The sequence below is a fragment of the Cupressus sempervirens genome, chromosome 1 (assembly GCF_028749045.1).
Source record: "Cupressus sempervirens isolate cs-2001-9-10 chromosome 1, ASM2874904v1, whole genome shotgun sequence".
NCBI classification, from domain to species: domain Eukaryota; kingdom Viridiplantae; phylum Streptophyta; class Pinopsida; order Cupressales; family Cupressaceae; genus Cupressus; species Cupressus sempervirens.
The window spans coordinates 343,436,218-343,462,639 of NC_143118.1; the positions used below are offsets into that span (position 1 = coordinate 343,436,218).

General features: G+C 33.6%; 1 protein-coding gene across 1 annotated transcript; it reads right to left on the minus strand.

The window, feature by feature from the left end:
* Nucleotides 1-17,797: 17,797 nt before the first annotated feature.
* LOC149577624 (uncharacterized) lies at nt 17,798-21,822 on the minus strand. The gene is made up of 2 exons (XM_089824717.1): nt 18,569-21,822; nt 17,798-18,483 (listed from the first exon to the last, which is right to left on the minus strand). The coding sequence occupies exons 1-2, from the start codon at nt 21,492-21,494 to the stop codon at nt 18,119-18,121; spliced, it is 3,291 nt and encodes a 1,096-aa protein (XP_089680843.1). The 5' UTR covers nt 21,495-21,822; the 3' UTR covers nt 17,798-18,118.
* Between the last annotated feature and the right edge of the window lie 4,600 nt (nt 21,823-26,422).

A 26,422-nucleotide genomic window follows, 5' to 3' on the forward strand; every position in this document is an offset into this window, starting at 1 on the left:
AAATCAATTAAAAAGCCTGAAAACCCAAAAACACATATATTTCCTTAACAACTTTCATAAAAATGTGAACCTCTAAATGCACAAACACACTCACTAGTCTAATCACATAATGCAAATGAGTTTGGATTTAATAATCACTGCAAAGATTAATTAAACAATTAAAATAAGGATACATCGACCATACAGGGATGACATTGGTAAAATATGAATGGCTGAATCACTAACTCCATGTGCCACTGCTAGGGATATAAATTTTGCACACTAAACAACATGATCAAGTGCAATTGCATATAATAACATAGCTGAAGCAATAAATGCATTAAATCACCTAATTTAACCATTTATTCAATTGTACTAAAATAATCTATTTACATCACTCACATTCGCATAAAGCATAGCAATGCAGGAATGAAGTAAATAACCATAGCATTAAATCCATCACATAACATAATCAGTGATATGTCTAAATATTAGATAACCAAATATCATCATAAAACACACTGTCATCTCAAAATGGCATCTTTATGCAATATGATCAACTGAGTAGCATAGTAGTCTAACATCTATGATACTAAAATCAAGGTATAATATCTAACCCTTAAGTCATCACAAAATAAAACATAACATAAGTAGATATCCACAACACATAACCAATGAATCCAACATGGACAATCCATTTCTAATTATTTAAGCATTTAATAATGGTTGTTAACACAACATGAAAAGGCACTTAAAACACATAAGCAAACACAATCATAAACATGACTAACCACTGCTATAGGAACCTAGTCCAGTGTAACATGGTAATAGTACATAGTGCAATCTATGCACACATCACAAGGTAATTACGGGACAATCTCATGATACCACATCAATCCTGGTAACCATTGGCACAAACCTCAGTGAACCATAAATCACATCATAATCTCAAAAATCAGCTATAAGCATAACCAAAGCAATTGATATGGAAACATAAATCAAATCACCTTAATGGAGTACACCACCCATGGTCACAATCATGATCCATCACAACAAAAGATCAACAAGGTTGCATCCATTAGGATGACTTACATAAGTCAAATGGGGGAGGCACTACATCATCACCCCCAAAGACTAAGCTTACTCCCAAAAGCTTGCAATCCAAGAATAGAAATCAAAATACACCAAGAACTAAAATCAAAAGCAAGCAATAGGAATGACTCAACAACTCACCACAAATCAAACCAAATCACTCCAATGTTCTCCAACCATCTTCTCAACCCCAAAATAGGTCAACCACAAGAGAAAAGATGTCACAATGACACAAGGTCCTCTAACTAGGAACCTTCTATGCAGTAGGATAAACCCATCTAGCCATAAAGTCAACAATACAAGGTAAGGAACAAGCCACTCTACCTCATCAACAGGTGCCCAACTACGACATGCACCTACCACGTGACCACAAAACAAGGTCAAAACACAACACACTTCCAACAAGAGTTGGAATCATGGGGAATAACCATCCCAAAATTCCAAGAATACTTGGAATCCATGTAAACTCACCCTTAGAACAAAGTGGATGATAGTTTACCAACAAAATTACACACTCCAAAAGACTACTCACCACCAAGTGTAGGAGCAAAATGCCTCTCCAAGATACAAAAGTTCAACTACCACTAGGAACTAGAGTTACACAACCCAACTAGACAAGATATCACCTTTTCACAAGGTTGCAAAGAATGCCATAGTGGACACAACCATGTAGTATCTATATACCAACTCATAAGATGGTAACATGTGTCCAACAATACTATGTCCCTCCAACACCATGCTGGGAATACCACACCCAACCTACCGCTAAACTCAATCTCCAACCTCAAGTCAATGGTCAATGAGAAAAATTGACTGAGATAATCCTCTTGAAGAAACAAGCTTAGGGAGAAAGAAACTATAGAGTAAAGGACTGAGAGGGATTCTCTCTCAACCTCTACACTAAATCAGCCCAAGACACGTTAGGGAACTCACAATTCCACCAACCATCAACATACTCATCTGAAGACACTAATTGAGCTAGTGGCATAACCATGCTAGCCTACTCTCTCAAGAGAGAAAAGAATATGGAGATGCACCCAAGACAATGTCCAAAAAGGAGAATCTAGACTCATTAAAGAATCGAGTCACTCCCAAACGACAAGGCAACATCAACCTTGAGCAAGGAATTCTCACAAATGACACTTCACCTCACAAGGGTGGGTTGGTGCAATAGGAAACACACAAACCCAAGCACAAAATGCAAAAAGTACCTAGTAGATTATGAAGACTAGATAACTCTTCCATTATGTATAACGTGAAGAGTTGAACTTCTCTAATGGCCATAAATATGATATGTCATGATTGAATTGGCCTCTACTTGATAAAGGGTACTTGGGACATCGACTAGCAACTCCAAAAATGCAACCAAGATGGTTGTTGTTCTCCAGGAGAAATTTTGCTTTAGCACAATCTCGTGTAAATTTTCTTAACAAACCAGGAAAGAAAGTGCAATGAACTAGGTGAGAAAGTGCATGACCACCATTTTCTCACACGAAATTTCAAATCAGCACAAAAATTGCCCTCACTTTGGAGGCCATAACTTTCACATCTAGACTCAAATTGACTCAGTTCGAAAAGCATTGGAAAGATATCAATGAGGAATCCAACAAGATTGAGTTAAGAGAGTCATAAGACCTAAGAGTTTAAGTCATCACTCAAGACAAAACCACATAGGAAAAAACAACAGTCTTGGTTACCAAGACAAGCAATAGACGAAACATCCAAAACCACTCAAGAATACACATGCCCAAAACAACATAAGACATGGAAAGCAAGGTAATTCACACACTAAAACCATCATTACTTCTCTTTCATAATTTCATTAGTTAAACCTAACATAAGCACTAATGCACAACGAAACTGAAAGGTTTTCAAAGAAAGGGCTCAAGAGTCACCCTAAAACAAGTACATATCTTTCAATTTCTTTCAAGAATAACATTATGCTTACTCGCATTTTAAACCATCCAATTACGTTAACAACTTTAAATCTATCAAAGACACACTAGCATGTTCCCCATGATATTATCCCTTATATGTACTACTAGAGGTTCAAGATGAACATGGTAGAATCACAACACACAACCAGGCAGTAGTTACAACACATTCAGAATAGTCATCATGAACCAAAAAAAAAGGCCCAAATGGGGAATTTTCAATTCCAACAATAAATATCAAAAAGTGCACATTTCAACAATAAGTCAAATGTGACAGCTATCACAAAGAGAGCAATGGATAAAATTTGATGACTATTCCAAGAGAGGAAAATACTGAAAACCAATGCTAGCCCGACAACATGAGGAAAGTACCTCCAACCAAATAAAATAAGGCATCAATTAAATCATGTTACATGTGATGACTGAGTACAGTCACACAAGAGGGATAAATCACCACATAGTGGTAAGGATTACATCATCCCAATAGTGTTAGAGAACACACTCACATACATCAAGCAATATACCATCAATAATCGCATGCATATGCAGACAACAATAATTTTCTTAATAATTTTTTCATGCAATGTAATATTTAAATATTCATCAATTTAACACCATTTCCATAAAATTTTAAAGCAATCAGATTGGGGACTTAAGTCATTAACCCAAAGGATCTAATGCAACACTAACTTTATTACAATGATTCACAATAACACTCATTTCTCAATGAAAGGAATCATTTCATTACTATAATGACAAAACATAGAATCAAAAATAAGATTCATTTATTTACCTACAATAAGGAGAAAACAGGGAAACAATGCACCTTTCACAAGGAGAAACAAAAGAGGCACTCAAATCCAACACATGGACACCAATCAGTGATTCCATCCAAAAAGGTCACACATGCAACCAACCAAAAAAAGGCACATCAATTCCATCTATTTAACAAGGGAAGACTCCCTTCCTTCTCCTCACACTGATCTAGTTGCATCTACTAGACAAGCAAGTCCATCCATAGTAGACACTAAAGCAATAGAAGATCACAAGCTCTTCACCAAGACACACAAACTCAACCAACGCAACAAAGACCATATGGGCAACATATACACAGAGACTCCAATGTTTGAACATGGGTTTTGATACAAAATTTAATGCCCCACTTGAAGATCCTTGGAACAAGGATTCAATTCAAGCCAAGATATATTTTTTTCAACAAGTATGAATGTACATAACAACATCATACAGGGATCACATAGATTGCAACAGAAGTCTTCAACACAATCCTGACAACCAACGAATCTTTGAATGACACTACCAAATAGACACATGTAAAAAATGGGCAACAAAAACCACACACATGATGAGGGCTTGAAGAAATGACCACTCATCAACAAAACACCAAGCTGGGGTATAAATTTAGAACCTTGACATTTGGCTAATTCTGAAATTCTAAAGCCCTGAAATTTCCTAGAATCTTTAGCTTATCTTGGAGAGGTTTGAAACCTATCTCAAAAGATTCATCGATATTAAAATATATCTTAAGTATAAGGAATTAATCTTTGTACTTAAACAATATATTTTAAACCCCTTAGAAAGACTATTTTGAACTAGAAATGTGTGAAATCCAATAAGGTGTCCAAAACCAACTTTCAAAACTTCCTCAGCCAAGCCTAACTACTCCCTGTTTCTGACATGAGGAAGTGTACTGGTCTCAAGTTTCATGGGAGACTTTGCATTATTGCACACTAGAAAGTGCATGCCTCTGGGTGAGGATTCACTGTGCATTGCGTGAGGATTTGCATCCCTATAAGAGGAAATACATTCTCGTGTGAGGAAGTACATTCTCACATGAGGAACTGCCTTTCCATGCAAGAAAACACATCAGTGTGACAATAGAGCATAAATAAAAAGTATAAAAACATGAAAACCTCCACACTGGGGAGTACCAGATCCACGTAAATCGAGGAATAAACACTTGAGTGCATAAACAACAAGGAAAGAGGAACATCTATCCATTTAAACCAAAGTAGTAAAGAATGTACTGAAAGCAACATCACAATGAACATAAGCAACATCACAATGTACAAAACAACTGACTAAGTACATGGTTCCTCCCAACCATCAATAGCATCATAAGACCATCATGGATCCTAGCCATCCCTCGTGCATTACATCCCAAGCCACCGATCATATTGTCGGTACTATTGTAATAGGGACGTCACATCTAAAATATGCTACAATATAAGCATAAAGAAATCTAACATGCTAGTAGCAAAGCATAAGATAATCCTTCAAGTAGATAACATCACCTATCACATGATGATCATCATAATAAAGAAATCTAACATGCTAAACCAATAAGCAATAGATAATCCAACGCAACAATTCACATCATCTAGTCATATGCTAAAGATCATAATACGAGAATGCATCAAATAAACTAACATCATCTAAATATGATACCCAAGCATTGCAATGAAAGCATAAATCATAAGAAAGCATACTCTAGAACTCGAAGCATCAAGTGAAAACATCCAGCAATGGTCACACTAGGATAAAAGACCATCTCTGTACACCAGTCCCTAGCAGTGGTATAGGTAGCTACACCTTCCAACCACATGGTACCTATAGGTCCAAACCTACCATGCTGATAGAGATAATGATCCAACCAAAAACACACAAAAACAACATCCAATGCTAACACTCACGCTAGATAATATGATGGTTGTAACCAAGAACATAGACAATGCAAGTAGCACATGTCTTGGTCAGACACTCACTAGGCTACTAAGGAGGGGCTGACATCATGGAGAGTTGCTTGGCATCAAAAAGCCCAAGCTCAAACTTGTGCAAATTCAACTCCTCAATAGAAGACTCTAGCACCCCACATCTTTTATTATCTTAAGTTTTATTACCAATCCCACATTGTATTTAGTTATCACTTAGTTAAAACTTCCTCCGCCAACCCTTTGGGCATAATGATCACCAGGCTACGGGATAGAAGCCCCCTCCATATGCTACCCTACCCTACCCATGCTCATCCTATGAAAAGTGTTGTGGGCATGCATATTCCCAACCCAACCCCAATGATCATAACTTCTAGAAGTGCCACAGAAGATCGAGACCCACAAGTCCTCTGACAAATGTATGTGCATGTACTCATGTGTGGCGCACCATTGTCATGAAGATCATAACACAAGGACTGGATCAAAACACAATGCAAAACAACACTCAACTGAAAACAACTTGGGAGGATGGATTCTACACGTATCCCAAGAACCAATAAGACCATACATCATGAAATCACTCAACTGCCCTCAATTTGAGACTATTGATTCTACATGAATCCCAATGATGCAACAAGACAATCATGAACTCACTCAACTAGCCTCAATCTGGGAGCATGGATTCTACATGAATCTTGGTGTCCATGAAACAAAAGCAAAGGTCCAAAAGAAACCATAACACCATGTATAAAATCACTAAATCGAACACAAAGTCAGGAGTATGGATGTGACATGCATCCCAATGCAAACACAAAAATGCAACAAAGGTCTGACTGATATACAAATAGATAATCTAGGTCTATGACCCAACTCATGCCAAGAAAACCTGAGAAAATAAGGAGGCGCACAAAATGAGGTGAAAACCCCAAATTTTGGAAAAATTTTGAAATTAAAACGCGTTTGGCCATTGGGTACAAAAATGCCAAAAATCCAAAAATAAATAAGTTCAGACACCGTATGCAAAAATGGCCAGCATAATGGTGCAAAACCGCAAACCTTCATCTCAAAAAATAAGGAAATGCTCATACTCGACCAACCAGGCAGAACCAACAAACAAAAATAGAGGGGAACACGAGTTCTCAACCTCTAGCCAAATGGCTATCAAAAATAGAAGCAGACACGAAGCATAAACAATAAAATAGGAGAGCCCTACCTCGCAGCCAAAAGGGAAAAACAAAAAATTGAGACATAAAATAAAAAACCTGCAGAAGTGGCAGAAAATTGTGGCAATCCAAGGTCTCCCCGAGCTAGATCCATAGAGATCAACCTCGCGATGATCACACACCTGTAGCTCCCACAACGAACAAAATAGTAAATCCTCATGAAGAGGATTTTGGGTTTTACTCTCCAACTTTCTATTTGAAAGTGAGAATGTGAGGAATTAAATTCCTTTTTGGATATTTATTTACTTTTCAAGTGAATAATTGATTAGGATAAATAACTAGCTAACCTAGTTAAACATCAAATCGACTCAAACGAAAACAAGCTATTCCTAGTAATAGGAATTCATCTATGGAAAAGCTACTAGAAGTTAAAATAAATCAATTAAAAATCCTGGAAACCAGAAAACACATAAATTTCCTTAACAACTTTCATGACAATGTGAACCTCTAAATGCACAGACACGGTCATAGGTCTAATCACATAATGCAAATGTTTTTGAATTTAACAATCACCAAAAGGATTAATTAAACAATTAAAATAAGGATATGTCAACCATACAGGGATGACATTGGTAAAATATGAATGGTTGAATTACTAACTCCATGTGCCACTACCAAGGATATAAATCTTGCACACTAAACAACACAATTAAGTGCAATTGCATATAATAACATAGCCGAAGCAATAAATGCATTAAATCACCTAATTTAACCATTTATTTAATTATACTAAAATAATCTATTTACATCACTCACATTCGCATAAAGCATAGAAACACAAGAATGAAGTAAATAACCATAGCATTAAATCCATCACATAACATAATCAATGAAATGTCCAAATACCGGATAACTAGATATCATCATTAAACACACTGTCATCTCAAAATGGCATCCTTATGCAATATGACCAATTGAGTAGCATAGTAGTCTAACATATGTGATACTAAAATCAAGGTCTAACATCTGAACCTTAGGTCATCACAAAAGTAAAACATAACATAAGTAGATATCCACAACACATAACCAATGAATCCAACATGGACAATCCATTTCTAATTATTTAAGCATTTAATAATGGTTGTTAACACAACATGAAAAGGCACTTAAAACACATAAGCAAACACATTCATAAACATGACTAACCACTACTAAAGGAACCTAGTCTAGTGTAACATGGTAATAGTACACAGTGCAATCTCTGCACACATCACAAGGTAATCACGTAACAATCTCATGATACGACATCGATCTTGGTAACCACTGGCACAAACCTCAATAAACCATAAATCACATCATAATTTCAAAAATTAGCCATAAGCATAACCAAAGCAACTGATATAGAAGCATAAATCAAATCACCTCAATAGAGTAGACCACTCATGGTCACAATCATGATCCATCACAACAAAAGATCAAAAAGGTGGCATCCATCAAGATGACTTATAGAAGTCAAATTGGAGAGACACTACATGTTCCATCAATTGCACCAATGCAACCCTATATTAAGCAATATTCTTATCAAACACATATTAATATATTTAAGTTTGTAGCGATGAAATACATGGCACTAGTATATTTACCTTGAAGAATGGACGAAAATGGTCCTTCCTAGCTATTTTCGGAGGACTGGGTGCAATAGGGGTAAAAGATACTTGTTATGCAAGTTCCCCAAGATAACCTTCAAGACCTTGTGGAAGTGTCAACTCACTATCTCCCTAGAATGACCAAAGTTATAACCAATCTTACAATTCCTTAGATTGTGGCCAATGGTATGGAGGAACATAACAAGTTCTTCTTCTAATGTTAAATTTGGCATATCTTGAATTGTCCCTTTTTGTCTTAGAATTGTGGCCAAGCAAAAGAAGGCTACTCTACTCATGCGTATTTGGTCATGGCATTAGTATTGTTTGAATGAATAATACACTTATAAAAAGAACATAAAGGTCTTCTTCGCTTATGTCTCTGACTTCTAGCTTCTTTAGAAGATGCTACTATGAATACAACAAGGATGGAAAACAAAACAACAATTAGGCACATGATCTTGATCTTTGTAGCAATGGGTCCTTGGATTTCTATATCATCAATAGGATTCATTGAGTGACCTATAACCACATAATAGATTAAATGTTTGGGGTACTCACATAATAATATATACATATATAATGTAGGGAAAGCATTAATCACATGGACTCGTATAGACATACTAAACATAGAGATGTATCAAAACATACTGCATAATATATATCGAAACATAGATGCTGATACAGTCAACATTATGATCCATCAAAAATAACCTCCAATTCTTTAAGGAAGACCATATTTTCATTTTTGAATTAATTTCAATAGATCTCAATACTCTTCTACACCATTCTTCCTATTGACCTTCAACCAAATACAAAAAGCCTCCACTCATGGCTTTCATCTATAAAGATGACACTAAAAATAAACATAAATTGTATTCTACAACTTTCATTTATTCACGTAACAATATTTACTAGACTAAATCACATGTCTATGAATATTAAAAATACTTGTAATATTAGGCCTACATTGAATTACAGAAATGCAAACATTTGAATGTCAATCCATTATTAGAGTTGGTCAACTCATTATGTAAATGTGGTTGCATTCTAAAGTCTTTTAATTTTAAATCCATCTATCAATATAAATACTATTGTAACAGTCCAAGAGTAATAGAGTTGGAAAATGTTCACCGATCTTTGTACAATATTTTATATTTATATTCCACTTGATTTTCTTCAGAACTACAAATTTAAAGATTTGTATGAGATGGAAGTCTCAAAAATTGAAATATTTCTCAAAAATTGAACTAGTTCCAGTTCAGGAATTAACAATTATTATAGCCACCAACATAGCACTCTATGTTTACATGCCCTAGGTCCTCCATTTTAAGGGAGAGAAATACATTTCAGGTATTAAGGTGAAGATGCCACATTTTGAACAGAATCTACTTATGATGGAATACCTTGATCTTAGTTATTTTAACATTTTAAGATATTCATTGAAGATCATCTTAAAGACACAAGGACACTAGTTCAAGAATACTTTTTAAATCAACAACAATAATTTCAAGTTAAGACACCTTAAGGCACATTAATTCACTCTCAACATTTGTAAAATCTAATTATAGGTCAATACATTATATTTGTTAATCTTCATATATGAAAGCTAATAGTTGTATTTCAATGCACCAAAAGCTTTAGCATGAAGGGAGGAAGAAGAAATTTAATTAAGTTGTGATTTAACAATGGATGAAAAGATAAAAATGGCACTCACCCATTGATTGACTTAAATAGGAATTATACACATTTTCCAATTTTAGAGAAACCATGTATGCAAGAGAGTAATAAACATTATTCTAAAGATGACAAGGAACACCCATTATGTTTTTTGGAGGATGAAAGTGTTCCTGCTATACAAGAAACACTTGTTAAAATTAGTAGAGCAAATTTTGTTGCTGGGAAGGAGGCATCCTTGACAAACCTTACAGTGTTGGGGATTGTTATATCATCCTGCAATGCCTATTTAAAGGTAGGGGTATTCCTTTTGTTGGCTTCCTCTTCCTTTCTTGCCCTTGCAATGCCATTACCACCCTAACTTCATAGAGGATGGGAATTAGGATTAATGTTCATCTGATAGATATAATTGGATGTGTGAGCTTAGCTAGAGGAGATATCTCTATAGTTAGATTATCTTAGCTAAGTACAGGGTTAGCTATCTTTGCTAAAGTTGAAAATGGCTTAAGTTGGCCTATTACTAGAGATGGTCCCATTGTTAAACTGAACTCTTTAAGCTATTTATTCTTTGTTCTTGTTCCATCAAGCTATTTAACCACTAGGTTTTGAGAAGGGGCTAATTGTGATTTTAGAGCATGGTTTTTAGAGGAACAAAAGGCCACCCATTAATTCGTGCATTCTCGGAATGATTAAAAAAAATGTATAGTTTAAAACAATGGCTGATAATGATACATATAATTGTTCCAGCAGGAGTAGAAGCAAAGTCAATTTGATAGTTCTGTTCTAGCTCTCCCACACACTCAACATAAACCCTTGTGTTGAGCACACTATATTCAAGTGACCTGGTTAAAAAATAAATCATTTTTAATCTTTGAAAAATTAGTTGAAGGAAACTAGAAAAAACATACATCTGAAATCAAATGTAGATTCCACTGCGATAACCAAGAGGAAAGGTAAAGTCACCATGGACAAAAATTGAGAGTGAATTATGAGTTGATGTGGAGAAGAAATCATTTAGCTGTAACTCTAAAATGATTTAACCCTTACCCACAAACTCACAAACACAACAAATTATGTAATTGGGAATAATAGGATTGAGAATAGGAATGACCTATTCTAATAACATGTATTTTTTGGAATAGACATATGCTCATTTTAGGGGTAAAATTAGAACACGTAATCTTATTCTCTATTCCAATTTGGTGTACTAAACAGAGAATTCTAAACATATTCCAAAATTTATATTCCTATTCCAACAACCAAATGGGCCCTAATCGATTTGTGTGAAAACCATATTCTTGATAGAATCGACAAATTACACAAAAAATACAATATAATTCCTTTGAAAGGATATTATGTCTTTTCTATGGATCAATCTATACCATGTATCAAGAAAAGCTATTATGAATTATTTCAAACATTGGAATTACTAATAGGATTAAAATATTTTCTTACACCTCAATTGTTATATTAACCAGTTAAAAAATTGCATTGACTTTTGAACATTTCAAAAGTATCGTAAAAGAACTTGGTATGTTCGCCGAATATAGTAAAACAATAACCCCAAGAATGAAATCCCCCAAAAGAATCTAGATAATTTTTTTGCATCAAAACAAATAATATTATAGAACATTAAGGTATGTGAATGTATTTCTAGAAGCTCATACATTGTTTGTGAAATTGAGCTCCAATATAAACACAACTTAAAATTTTTGAGATTGAATTCTTTAGATTGAAAGAGAATATCATAAAATACTAATTGATGTAAAAAAATTAGAATAGGGCAGGTTATGACATGCATAATCAAATAAGCATAACCAAATAATAGTTTAGAGAAGCCAATAGTGGATAGCTCAACAATTGAAATAATAGAAATCAATGATGGAGATGAAAATACTTACACGGATGACATGGTGCTCTTCAACCCTGTACCTGCAACCATAGGAAGTCTCTCGACCTAATTAGCCCATACTTTATTTGTGAAATTGTTTTTATACATTTTGTGTGCTGAAATTCAATAATGATTTTAGAAATTATGACCCAATTTATTTTAATTTAGATTAATGTCACATGTAACAAAGGTTATGACCACAAATAATAATCCAAAATTTCAATTTTAGCCTTTAACATATTATATAATCTATTTTTAAATTTAAAAAATTTCATTACATTAGTGATTATAATATTGAAACATTGATTATTTTTAATCTTTTTAAAGTAAAAATTAAAAAATATTTTATTTTTAAAGTTGTATGCTATATTTTATTTTATTTTAAATTGTTTTGAAGATTTGTCAATAGAGAGGTTAGAATGCCAAAATTTTGTAAACCTATAATAATTTAGATTTTCTACAATAAATACAAAATTGGGCTAAAGCCAAACAATAACTTTTAGTAAAACCATGATGAATATTTTCTCTAAGAGCCAAAGTTTCAAATAATGTTAATATAAATGAATATTTGATATTATGATTATTTATAATAAAAAATGACAATTAGAATATTTAAAACTTTAACTTAAACCTAGTTTTTGCTTAATGATTAAATAATAATCATAGTTGTATTTAGAAATAATTTTGTGAATGCTCCATCTAATATCAACATGATTTATATTAGAAAATTCTAATTATAGTAAATTTTTATAAAGATTTTAATGAAATGGTAATGTGTGTAAATTTAAAGTTCTTTTAAATGTAATCACCTAACTCAAATAGTGTTGTAGCCTCAAGGAAGCAATTCACAAGGTTGGATTTCTTTATTAACTCTAATTCTAACTTACCAATACATTCACTTTCAAAATAAACACACAAATTATTAGAGCCATCTGGCCCATTGGTTTAAATACTAAATGAAATATTTTTCTTTATCAATAAAGAGCCAAGGCCTAGGATCATATAAAACTTATTAGTGTTCAAAGAGTTAATGTACACCTTCATAGAGTCAATATTGTAAAGAGGTAATGCACAACTTCATAGAGCCATTACTGTGAAGAGTAAATGTACAACTTCATTATATAGGAACTGTATTTAGAAAATTTGTAGGATTTGAATCTTATTAAATTATTTATTTAAATAGAACAAATCCATCTATTCTATCTTTTTCTTCTTTGTATCTTTTACTCATTTTTTTTTGTTAGTAATATTTTGGAATTATGTCTTTAAGACTAGGTTTAACACTAATGTATCTTATATACTAAAGATGAAGTTAATTGTACTCTAATATATTAATCACAAGGGCATTTCTTGTGATTGTACACTTCATTTGGAACTATTTATTTTGGAACCTCCTAGGCCCTAGCTTGATAGAGGATGCCTAAATCATGTAGGCAAAAATTTATATGGATACACATATACAAGGAGTTCCTACATATTCTAAAATTGAAACATGAATAGTTGCACAACTTTAGATATATTATTTAATCCACTTTCATGTCATTCCATGTATTACCTCCAACTATTCCCTTCTGGAACTATTCCCTTTAGAATCCCTTCGGTCGTAGCTTGAAAAAGGATGTATGAGTCATGTAGCATGATAAGATATGAGCCCTCAATGGGAAAAGGCTCTTGAATGAGAGTGTGTGTAGATAGATGGATTATAATCTAATGTCAAATTAAGGGATAGTTATGAAGGAGAGACAACTAGCAAGTAATGTGAGGAAGAGGAAGAGGAAGACAAAAAGGAGATGAGATGGGGGATATGAAGAGATATTAAGTGGGAGGGAGAGAAATATAAAGAAAAGAGAAAGGAGGGGTGATGAAGATATAGAAAAATAAAGATATTTTCAAGGTCATTTATAGATAGATAGATAGAGGAAATGAGATATAGACAAAGAGAGATAAAGGGTAAAGAAAAGGGTAAGTTAAGATAGGGATAGAGGTGAATATATATATACTCTATGAATATATATATATATATATATATATATATATATATATATATATATATATATATATATATATATAGACACAGAGAGAGAGAGAGAGAGAGAGAGAGAGAGAGAGAGAGAGAGAGAGAGAGAGAGAGAGAGAGAGAGAGAGAGAGAGAGAGAGAGAGCAATTGAAAATGGTAAATGGAGATCTAGAGATATAGGGTTAGATGGAGAGGAAGCAATAGATATGATGAGATTGAGAAAATTTTGAATTATTGATTTCAAAAAGCTAGGTTGCCTATTTTATATAGAAAATGATAGCTGGATAGAGATATATGGGGAAAGGGTAGTGGCAGGGAGAAGTAAGATTAATAATAATGCGAGAGAGAGAAAGGTGTAAATATTGATAGATATAAAAATAAGAGAGAATGATAGTGAGGGTGTGTGTTTGCATGTTTGAGCAAGAACGATGTGAAGGGAGAGACAAAGAGGGAGGATGTGGAATGGGGAGAAAAAATAAGAGGAGAGAGGAAGGGGGAAAGATGAAGAATGATAATGATACATGAAGTGATATAGATATCTAGTAGATACATCGATAGAAATATAGCTACACATGTATCTAGATGGAACATATAAAATATAAACATGGAAATTAGGCTATAGTATAAAGAAAAAGAGAGGGGATATGATAGAGATAGTGAGGTAGAAAAAATAATGTCTATGCATGAGAGTAAACAAGATATAAAGGTAGGGATAGGGGGCTAGATAGAGAGATTTTGTGAACTAGATAGAAACATATGGATATAGAAATAGAGAGGGATAAAGTGGATAAATATAACACAATATTAGTTTATGGTATATATTTCACTTTGACATAACTACTACACCCCTCAATAAAGTTGGAAATATTTTATGGAACATTATACTTTAACTAAAAAGCTTAATTATAGCCAAAAAAAACATAATAACTATTCAAGAACATTATCAAAGGTATACAAGATTACCTATCAAATATATACAAGACTATTGACTTAAACCTGATACCCTTCAAAAATACAAGCACTAATAAATTTACTTTAATTTTTTATGATAAAAGAAAAGAAAAGAAAAAATAACCTAGTAAAAGATGAGAATAAGAAAAACAAATTAGTTAAAAAACTGAAAAGAGATATCAATTTGAAAAGTGGTCAAAACAAGAATAAATAAAATCTTTTATATGCAATAGTTGTAAAATTTAATATTTTCATCACTTTTTAATACTTGTGTGCTAGTTGACTAGAGACTGAAAACGATTTTCATTTTGTTCCAACTTCCATCCTTATCTCCTTTACAATGACACCATTATTTATTTGATCAAAATCAATATAAAAATTCCCATGCGTCCAATTGAAAAATTAAAAGGAACACTGTACACTATACAGTCATGGATGCTTCGATGACGTCAAAAACATCACTTCCGTGTTGGAAAGCAATGTTACTCAAGGAGCATGTTGGAGTTCTGGTTTTTGTTATCCAATATGTTTTCAATAAAATGTCGAAAAAAGGCTTACCCTGCTCAAGCTTCATGATTCTGAAAGTTATTTTGCAGAAGATAGATGGATACGTTAGTGGATGCACAAAAGCATATTTTGATGATAAGTTATTGGAAGAAATCAAAGCATATTTTTCTTTCATCAAAATCATGTACTATACATTTGGCTACTTACCAATCATCAAGTCAACTACTATTTGATTAAATAAAAGAACTAGACATGATAACTAAACCTTATTTTTCCAAATGCAATGAGAATATATATAACAAATTCATATCTGAACTTAGTTACAACTTCTTTCATAGCAACGAAACCATGTCCTCTACAATAATTACTTCAAAATTCTACCATTTGACATCAACTACAAATATATGCTAACATGCATATTGTAATCTATTGGGAGAATATTAGAACAAAATGTTTACTTTGAAGAGAGCTTTTAAATGAAAATCCAAAGACCTTTGAAATATAATGAAAACCTTCATAATCTAGGTTAGATAAGCAAAAACTTCTTTAGTGCTACAAAGTAATAAACTCATCATATATTACAACACTATCAAAATCCTTCAAAGCATACATAAATGGTTCAAATGATGAATAAAATTTCTTATTTTTTAACAATGAAAATAATTAAACTAAATGAATGTCTTTTATGAGTTTTTTCCAACGATAATGCATATAAAATAAATATTAATAACTGAAAGATAAATCTACTTTCAAACTTGTATTTTAAAACTTTATATACATTTGAATGCAAGAAGAATTATTTTTTCTTCATATGAATCCATGAATTAATATGGAAAAGAAAATAAATATTTTATCTAAATATAATATTCAACTAACACACATTATAGCACGCAAATACTACAATTAACTTTTTACTCATAAATTCCTCCAATTAGCATAAACAACTTTTAACTAAGAAAAATTAGTTTCCTCCAAGATCTAATAATGAGGACCCTATATTTTCTAGTAGCCATCAAACTATATTTGAAACTTGAGAGGCTTCTTGGTAAAACTTTAGGTTTTCCTACAGAATCAATACATCATGTATTTCATCAACATTAATATGAACTTCAAATCCATATACTTTCCATGCTACTTGTTATCTATGACTTGTAGATCACATACATGTGTATTCCATCAACATTAATATGAACTTCAAATCCTTATACTTTCCATGCCACTTGTTGTCTGTGACTTGTTGATCACATACATGTGTTTCTAAAGAGCTACCACTAAAGTCATGATTTCTTTTTTGATATGAACAAAAAATACTTCTTTGGTGGTTATTTAGCAAAATTTAACACCTTCTAACCACAGATTTTCAATTGTCATTATACATGGAACTTGGTCCTAAAAAATATGACATACATTTCAAGAATTCCTTACAATTTTAACTAAAACTTAAGTAAGTGTAAAATGACCAAGCCAAATAAATGGCACTTGGGTATTAATAATGTTTAATAATGAATGCAAAATTACTGTTGTGGTTTTATTTGTTTAAATCTAAAATCTAATTTGTGTGTGTTGTATATTATTTTTTCAGGGTTTGTAAAGAACTTTGCATTCCCTCACTTTAGAGATTTACATTTGGAAGCATTCCTTTCAATTTAAAAGAAAAATTATAATGAACAAACTTCATAAATAATTTTCTTAGCAAGTAGGATTAGCCACCAACAACATAATACAAAAATGAATATTTTATGCCAACATATATATAATTAGTTAGGGCTAAAGTTTGATAGTAGTTTGGTTATTAAAGAGTATTGTTAGTTGGGTAAGTCTTTGATTTTATTAGACACAATTTAATTTTCTATTATATCTTTAGACACAATTTGATTTTCTAGTATCTTATGAAGAATAAATTTGTTTTTATTATTTAATAATTGATAAAGCTTGTAGTCAAATTAGAGAGAATACATTAATTTTATTTCATTGCAATAATATTACTCATCCATAAGTATTCCAATAATATTATTAACAAAATTTGAAATATATAGACAAATTGTTTAATCTATCATTAATAACATTCTAATTAAATAAAACAATCATTAACTGTTATGGACAAATAAAATTTAATATCTTTTTAATTTTAATTTTAATTTAAGATGCTTAAGTATAATTAACTGAATGAAACAACACAATAATCACACTCTCATTCCAACTTTTGAAATCGTGTTAGAAAATATTTTTTAAACATAATTTAACGATATTTATACAATAGAAATACAGTTCAAATATACTAATGAGTACTGATGTAAATAGATCTAAGCAACTACTCTTAGCAACTACTAAGTCCTACAGATACCTGCCATTGTCACTTAAATGCCATTTAAAAAACTTTCTAAATTATTTTCCTGCAGGGAGGCTCCAACAGGATACATTAAGCTTATAGATATAAAACGACATACTTATATAGACTCACCTATATTGCTTCCTGAAACAACCTTGCTATTCTAACGATGAAATGCACATACCTTACCTAACTGTGCAACACTCTCACTTTGAAATTGCAAAATTCAACTCTGAATATATAAAGAACTTGTGCGGTCTAATATCTCTCAACATCTCCACCACTTCTCTCATGGAGGGCCTTTCCTCTGCCCTATCCTCCGTACATTTCAGACCAGTTTTAATCATCCCGACCATGTCTTCTTTCACGGCTGATTCAACTGCTTCATCACTAAGCCCTTCATCAATCACTGCTTCTTCGTTTCCACTGTATGATTTTACCCATCTCACAATGTCCATTCCCTCTGCAAAACTCGAATCCACTGCACTTTTCCTCGTCATCAATTCCAACAACATCACGCCATAGCTATACACGTCCATCTTCTCCGTCACTCTGATTGACTGTCCACGTTCTGCAGCAAGAACCCATAAAAATCCAAGCCAGTAAAGCAAAGCAAGAATTGTATAACAGAAAAATTAAAGTAGACATAATCTTACCAGGCGCAATGTAGCCCAGAGTGCCCATAAGTGAGGAAGAATCTGCAATGGCAGATTTCTCCACGAGTTGAGCAATCCCGAAATCAGAAACATGGGGTTCCATATCTGAATCCAGTAGTATATTGCAGGGCTTTATATCACTGTGTATGATCCCTGGCTTGCAGTCATTGTGAAGGTATGATAGGGCATGAGCTGTGCCTATGGCAATCTTGTGACGGATTCCCCATCCTATAACTGGAGGGGGTTTCATCTCATGCAATAAATGATTCAAACTCCCTTTGGGCATGTATTCGTATAGAATGAACCCGCGATCTTTCATTTGCCATGTCTCCAACACTTTAACCAGATTCCTGTGACGGATTTGCCCGGCTGTTTTGAACTCCCTTCTTATGCTCCTCTCTTCTCCTTGTTTAGGGTTTAACTCTATCACCTTCAATGCGAACAGTTTACCAGAAGGCATCCTCACTCTGTAAACAATCCCTTTGCCCCCATTACCAATTATATACTTCTCACTTAGGTTTTCCGTTAATTGTAAAATTTCTTGCAGTCCAGACGGAACTTCTTCACCAGATTTGGGATCATAAAGTCTCCATGAAATCAAAGCTACTAGGAAACAAGAGAGCATGACTGCTCCGATCACAATAAGGACCGTATAGACAATGCCAAGACGTTTGATTTCCTTGTTAGGGAGAGTAAAATCGCCCCTGCATCTACAGAGACTCCCCTGTTTCTCTGTTGCACACAAATTTGCATTGCCAGTGAATGAGCTTGAGGAAGAATTCCATAACTTCAACCATGACTTGGGTGGGCAACCACTGAGCTGATTGTTCGAGATGTTGACTGCAACAAGCGACACCAGGCCGTCAAATGCAGATGGAATGCTACCAGAGAGATTGTTGGATGACAAATCCAAGCTAATTAGTTTATTTAGATTTCCCAGGGACGCTGGAATTGTTCCACTCAATCTGTTCTTGCCTAAATTTAAACCAACTTGTAGATTTTCTAGATTTCCTAGTGAGGGTGGAATTTGGCCTTGGAATTGATTTTGGCCCAAATTGAGTTGCAGCAATTGTCCCAAATCGGACAGCCAAGACGGAATGGTTCCGCCAAAAAGGTTTCCTTCTAAGTTTAGGTTCTGCAATTTCTGTAGTCTGGCTAATTGGTCCGGCAGAAAACTATTGAAGGAATTGAAACTTAAGTCCAGCAAAAACAAGAGAGAAGCATTACCTAACTCCTGAGGAAGCGGGCCAGCCAGATCATTAGAGGAAAGTTTTAAGCTCTGTAGCTTAGGGAGTTGTCCTAATTCTGCGGGAAGACTACCATTGAGTTGATTCATGGACAGGTCAATGGAGCTCAGATTTTTACAGTGCCCAAGGCTCCTTGGTATTCTTCCTTGCAACAAATTATTACTCATGTCCAGATAATCAACAATAGAATTGGAACCCAGAAAATCTGAAGGAATACCACCAGTGAAATTGTTGTGGCTCAAGATCAGTCGCCTCAAGCTCCGGCATCGACCAATCTCTGGAGGAATGCTCCCCTGCAGCTGATTATGTCCTATGACTAGAATCTCCAATCGACCTGAGGAGCAAAGAGATGGAGGTATTGTCCCCGTGAGCTGGTTTCCCGTTAGATCAATTCCTGTGAAGTTGTTCTTGGCACCCAATTCTGAAGGTATTGAGCCTGATAGCTGGTTAGCCTGCAAAAACAGGGTTTGTAAGTGTACAAGATTGCAAATTTTGGGGGATATGCTTCCTGTGAGACTGTTGTTATAGAGATAGAGTTCCCGTAGGCTCGTTAAGCTGAAAAGCTGGGGAGGAATTGGGCCATAGAGAGAATTTTCTGCCAAGAACAAAATTTGCAAATGCCCCAATCGATCCAACTCGGGAGGAATGAACCCCTCGAGTTTGTTCGTATGTAAGCTGAGCTCCTCCAGATGACTACAATTCCCAAGCTCTGCTGGGATGCTGCCGGAAAGGAAATTTTGGTTCAAATATAGCTGCCTCAAGAATTGCAGCTCTCCAAGTGAGGATGGTATGCGCCCTGTTAGTTGATTCTGGGTGGCAGAAATCATGGTGAGATTGCTGCATTTGCCGAGCTCCCATGGTATCTCTCCACTGAAAGAGTTGTTGGACAGTTCAACTTCAATGAGATTTGTGCAGTCACCAAGTGATTTGGGAATGTGACCTCCAAGCTTATTGGAAGTAACATATAGGGATTCTAACTTTGTAAGTCGGCCAAGAGATTGTGGCAGCTCCCCAACCAGCTGGTTGTCGCCCACATAAAGCTCTACTAGATTCCTACAATTGGCTATAGATGAAGGCATCTTCCCTACTAAGGAATTCCCTGCCAACCATAACTTGGCCAGCTGAGTCAGATTTCCAACATTTGAAGGGATCTCTCCGCCCAAATTATTGTCATTCAAGTAAATTGTCTCCAGCAGTGGAAGCTCAAATATGGAGAGGGGAATGCTTCCGCTGAGGCTGTTATTATAGATCGACAAACAATTGAGCTTTTTGAGGCTACCCAATTGGACAGGGATTTGTCCATGGAAACTATTGTATGAGAGATCTAAAGTCTCTAACTCCGTGCAATTTCCTAGCTCATGAGGAATGGTGCCAGAGAGATTGTTGGAACACAAGTATAGTGCTTTTAAATTGTGTAAACCACAGATAGCCGGAGGCAGCTTTCCCGAGAGTTGGCTTTGAGAAAGATCAAGTTTACTCACCGTGTTGTCTGGATGGCAGGTGACTCCTTTCCAGTGGCAGGGGTACTTGTCAGAGGAGTTCCAAGTGCTGAAATAGTTTGCAGGAGCAGCGAGCTTGTCGAGAAGAGAAAGCAGAATGATTCCATCATTATTCACTGCTTCAGTGCTGTGTGTGTGAAATGCCACTACAATCAACGCCATGACTGTAATTGAGCTCATTCTGAATTTTTCAAAAAACTAACCGTTTCCTAAGTAGTGGGTGTCATTTGGAGGGAGGCGAGGCTTTTATCCAGCTTAAAACGGGAGAGTCAACAGAGTCTTCGATCTTCAAGCTTCAGTTGAAATTTCTCCGAAGGGGGCTCCTTCAAATTTCTCATATTACTGAGAATTCAGCCAAACTTTTCCACAACAAGGATCAACATAGGAAATAATCTTTAGGAATTAATGAGGAAAAAATATATGGTCTCCACTTTTCCAAAACTAATTGTACTGCATGGAATGGTATTACGATAAACGCCAATTGTATCAATTTAAGTGAGCTCATTACGAAAATTTCGACCAATAAGCCGTTTCTTAAGCAGTGAGTATTATTTGGAGGGAGGCGAGGCCTTTCGTGAGTTAATAGAGTTTCCACAGAAGTAAATCTTTCGCAAATTTTAGAGACCTTTCTATTGGAAAAATTAGTTGATCTACTCATCTAATCAGGTCAAAAGTAGAATGAATTGTTTAAGATTACTCTTTCAACCTAAGATACTTCTAGGAATTTGCTGAGAAATTTACAAGTCAAAAAGTCAATTCTTAAAGGAAATATAACGGAAATGGTTTCCAATTTTCCAAAGTCAACTTTTATTAATCATTCTATCATTTTTTTCCAATTTACGTGGAATCAATCTGTTGATGATTTAGACTCTTAAAAAAACCCTTGCATTATGAATTATTGCGTTCCCAATGAACGGGGTTTTGAAACCGGTAATTCTTTTAAAAAAGAAATAAATTGGTTCATTTTCTTTATTATAAAATTTTATAATTTTAAAAATTAAAAAAAAAAAAATATTTTTAAATAATTTTTCATTTGGTTAAAATTTTTTTGTTGTTGTTATGAATAACAAGGTAGATTAGCAAAACTAAGAGTATATAATAATGCAAATTTTATAAGTTAACATATACATTTTTAAGGATAGTTTATGAAAAACTTGTTTCATAGTATTTTTCTTATCATTTAATTTATTTCTATTGTAAAGAATTTTAAGTTAATAAAAATAAAAATAAAAATACTTTTAAATCATTTTTCATTTGGTTAAACTTTTTTTTGATGTTATGGATAACAACATAGATTAGCAAAACTAAGAGTATATAATTATGCAAATTTTATAAACTAACATATACATTTTTAAAGATAGTTTATGAAAATCTTGTTTCATAGTACTTTTCTTATCATTTAATTTATTTCTATTTTTAAGGATTTTAAGTTCATAAAAATTAAAATAAATATACTTTTAAATTATTTTTCATTTGATTAAACTTTTTTTTGATGTTATGGATAACAACATAGATTAGCAAAACTAAGAGTGTATAATTATGCAAATTTTATAAGCTAACATATATATTTTAAGGATAGTTTATGAAAATCTTGTTTCATAGTACTTTTCTTATCATTTAATTTATTTCAATTTTTAAGAATTTTAAGTTTATGAAGTAGTTGACATTTCACATTCATTGTGTATATTGGATAATATTTTATGATTTAAAATTGTAATTTCTCTTTTCTAACTATTTCATTATGATAATCTAAAATATTGATGAATAAAAAATCATGAATAATCAATTTTACAAAATATATTATAAATAAAACTATGTAACAAATGTTTAATTTGTACATTTTTGAAAGTTACCTTAACCTCTTTCAAAATTCCATAGAAACTTTTACTTTAGAACTTGTTGGTGTGTTTTCTAAGTAAGAGTCCTTCCTTCCATCTTAGGGTTCTTATTGTGCACAATTGTTTTTTTCTCTATATTAAAAAACCCCTAGTTGTAAGGGTTTTGAGCTTAAAACCCTAGATCGATGTGAAAATCCCTTAGGTATGTTATTTTTCTTTGTTATGTTTTGATTCTTTTAAAGAAGGCAGTGTCCTATTAGCATGAATGTTGATGGTATTCCTTTGGAGGAGTATCCTAAGCATTGGAGCTATTGACATGTTACATTCATGACTATGTTTGTCATTGATGCCAACATATAAATAGGTCTATGAAGACTGACAGAGTAGCAGACATAGATCATAGTTGTATAAACACTATTTTGATTGTCTGGTGATGCACAATCATGGACATGTTCTATATTGTATCATAATGTTATGGTTCAATGCGTAATAACTAAGTCGAAGATGTACGAAAGATATGCCTGATTTATAGAAAGCAGAGTAGAGATAGACATTAATTTACATTTGGGGTGAAATTGCGACGGCGGACAAATGTTATGTGTTTTTGGCTTTTTTTTTTTTTCAATTATAACCCGACAATGTCACAATTGTGACACTAACGAGATATAAGAAAAAAATAAAAATAAAAAAAATGTTGCTCATTTGGGTAATTTGTATGTTTAGAATCCATAGGCATCTTTGGGGCGAAAGGGCCAAGGTAACATTCGGCAGAAACTCACGATTTCAAGGCAGGAGAAAGAAAACCAAAAAAACCTTGCTCATAATATTGCCATTGTAGTTTTTATTTTTGTTTTGTTGTTCAAGAGGAGGCACGGATAGACAAAGCACGGGCATCTGTAATTGTATTACACATTGAGATAGAGGGCGGGGGATCTTCATTTGCAGCGGCAAGGGAGGAATTCCTCAGAGTGGAGGCTGCTAATCACAAGTTTCCTTAAATCCTGCTCCTTTTCTTGCAGAAAGAAAATAATAGATAGCAGTAAAAATGAAAATTTTCTTTTTTTTCCATGCTCTCTCTCTCCTTGTTTCATTTTGTGGAACGTACCTGTAGGTAATGTGTATCTTAGGTTATCAGGGTTTTCATTTTATGTGAGGGAAACCATAGAGAAACACCCATAGGTTCTAAATAACTCCACCTTAGAGACCAGCTTAGGGTTAAATTGATAGAGAATATCACCTATTATCCTCTCTGTCCATAGCAATGCAGCATACTAACAATTCTCGAATTTCCTCCCGTTATGCATTGTTCTTAATTCTTACTAAGTACGCTATAGTTTGTATGCCAAAATGTTGTGTTTATGAATGAAAATAGACCCAAACTGACAGACATTGAACTCTTGAAGCATATTCCCCCTAAAACTAAACTGAATGCTTGCTAGTAATGAAGTTATGGATGTATTGCTATGGTGCCTACATCGGTGACAACCTATACTCTTGTTGGGTATACATATATTATATACTATTGTCTAAATTCTGTAGAGTAGGAGACAGGGTCTGTGTATAACGAAACCCCAGGAGCTGAGGACTCCATAGAAACTAAATCTTGCATAGCTATTAACTATGGTTTGGGAAGATGGCACCTGTTGTATACACTTGGATTGCAGATGCATGTAGAGTGACTATATATATTTTTGTGCTATGTTAAGGTCTATTCAAAAGAGACTCCTAGTTGTATATAAACCATGCATGATGAACTGGGATTGTGATTAAATAATTTTTTGTGAAAACTTGCTGGGTTCTGTTGTTATTGTTCACTGTGTTTTTAAGATGAAATCAGGAAAAATATCATCAAACTTGAACAACAAGGAGAATTAGTGAAAATTACACAAATGTTAAGGATTTTACGTGCTGGTTGTAGGATGCTCAATATTGAGATTTATACAAATGATAATGAGTTGTACCATGTACTAAAAATCTTTTCTCTACTATGTTTGTACTACTATACTTCTATATGATGCTTAATTATATGTCTTTGTACATTTACTCCATGTTGTTGGTATGAAACTGTGAAGTATTTCTTTTCATTTTTGGTTCCTTGTGCTACTGACTTACTCTTACCTATGTTGTAAGTTCTAGTGTTATCATAATCAAATCTATATCTCGTTAGTTAACATTAAACTCAAGAAAGCATGCTACGATTTAGTAGTAACATAGATTACACAGAAGACCCAACTAGAACTAGACAGGCATTAAAAACATTACAAATTAGTCTGTCAGTTAACTGGAAATGCCTGGCAAGACTTAGAGTAACAGAGACCTAAAATGTTATCTGTATGCCAAATGCAAACAAATACAATATGAATGACATAATAACTTATACTCATTTCATTTCATGTTGTGTTATCTACGGAAACATCTGAATGTTCTTTATGTTGCTTGTGATATGACCTGGGTGTGTATTACTCCTTACAGTATGGGTGCAATGTGGCTTAGGGGAGGGTAGGGATAAAAATTGTTTCATGTGCTAGCCAAGGCTGGTTTGAAGGCCACCCACTTCAATACCCTGCTAGCATTTATAGATACGGAGTTCTATAATATCATGAAAAAAAATCAATATAAAAAAGCTCATTCTCTTTGTAACATTTTTGGCTTTCATTTTAATTTCATATTTTCTTCTATTGTGAGAGGCAAGCTGGAGAGAAGTGCTATATTGAAGGCCATATGTGCAAGATTTAAAGAAACTACCGAACCTCTAATTTGTTTGACTAGAGGTAGATTCCTGACACCTTTTATATGTAGTCTCATAAGATATAGGTGTTTAGGCTTTCTTAATCCAATTCATGGTAATTGAAAACCTCCAAATTGATTTCTTAAAAACTACTGATTTTCATAAAAAGAATATAGTATATTGTTTTATTCCTTTTTTTGACTCAATTTATTTTACATGTTTATCTGGAATGCCATATTTTTACAAACTCTCGGTTGATGTAATCCATTTTTGTCATTTATAAATATAGATATAGAGACAAATGAATGCTTGACAAATAATGGTGGCTGCTGGCAACACACAAACGCTAGTATGAGTGCTTGCAAGGTATATACTTATGAATAAATATTACATCTTGATTTAAATGTATGAAAAAAAATTTCATTCCTTTTAAGCTTCATTCATCTCGAGGTGCAATTCACAAACTCAAGAATAGTGGCTTTTGTTCTTCAGGATACCTTTAGGGGAAGAGTATGTAAATGCCCCCTCATGTTTGGAGTCCA

Excerpts from the sequence above, each read along its gene's own strand:
- LOC149577624 (XM_089824717.1), bottom strand. The coding sequence starts at position 21,494 with ATGAGCTCAATTACAGTCATGGCGTTGATTGTAGTGGCATTTCACACA. Across the intron at positions 18,484-18,568 it reads TCTGGGCTACATTGCGCCTG|AACGTGGACAGTCAATCAGA; the intron begins GTAAGATTATGT and ends TTCTTGCTGCAG.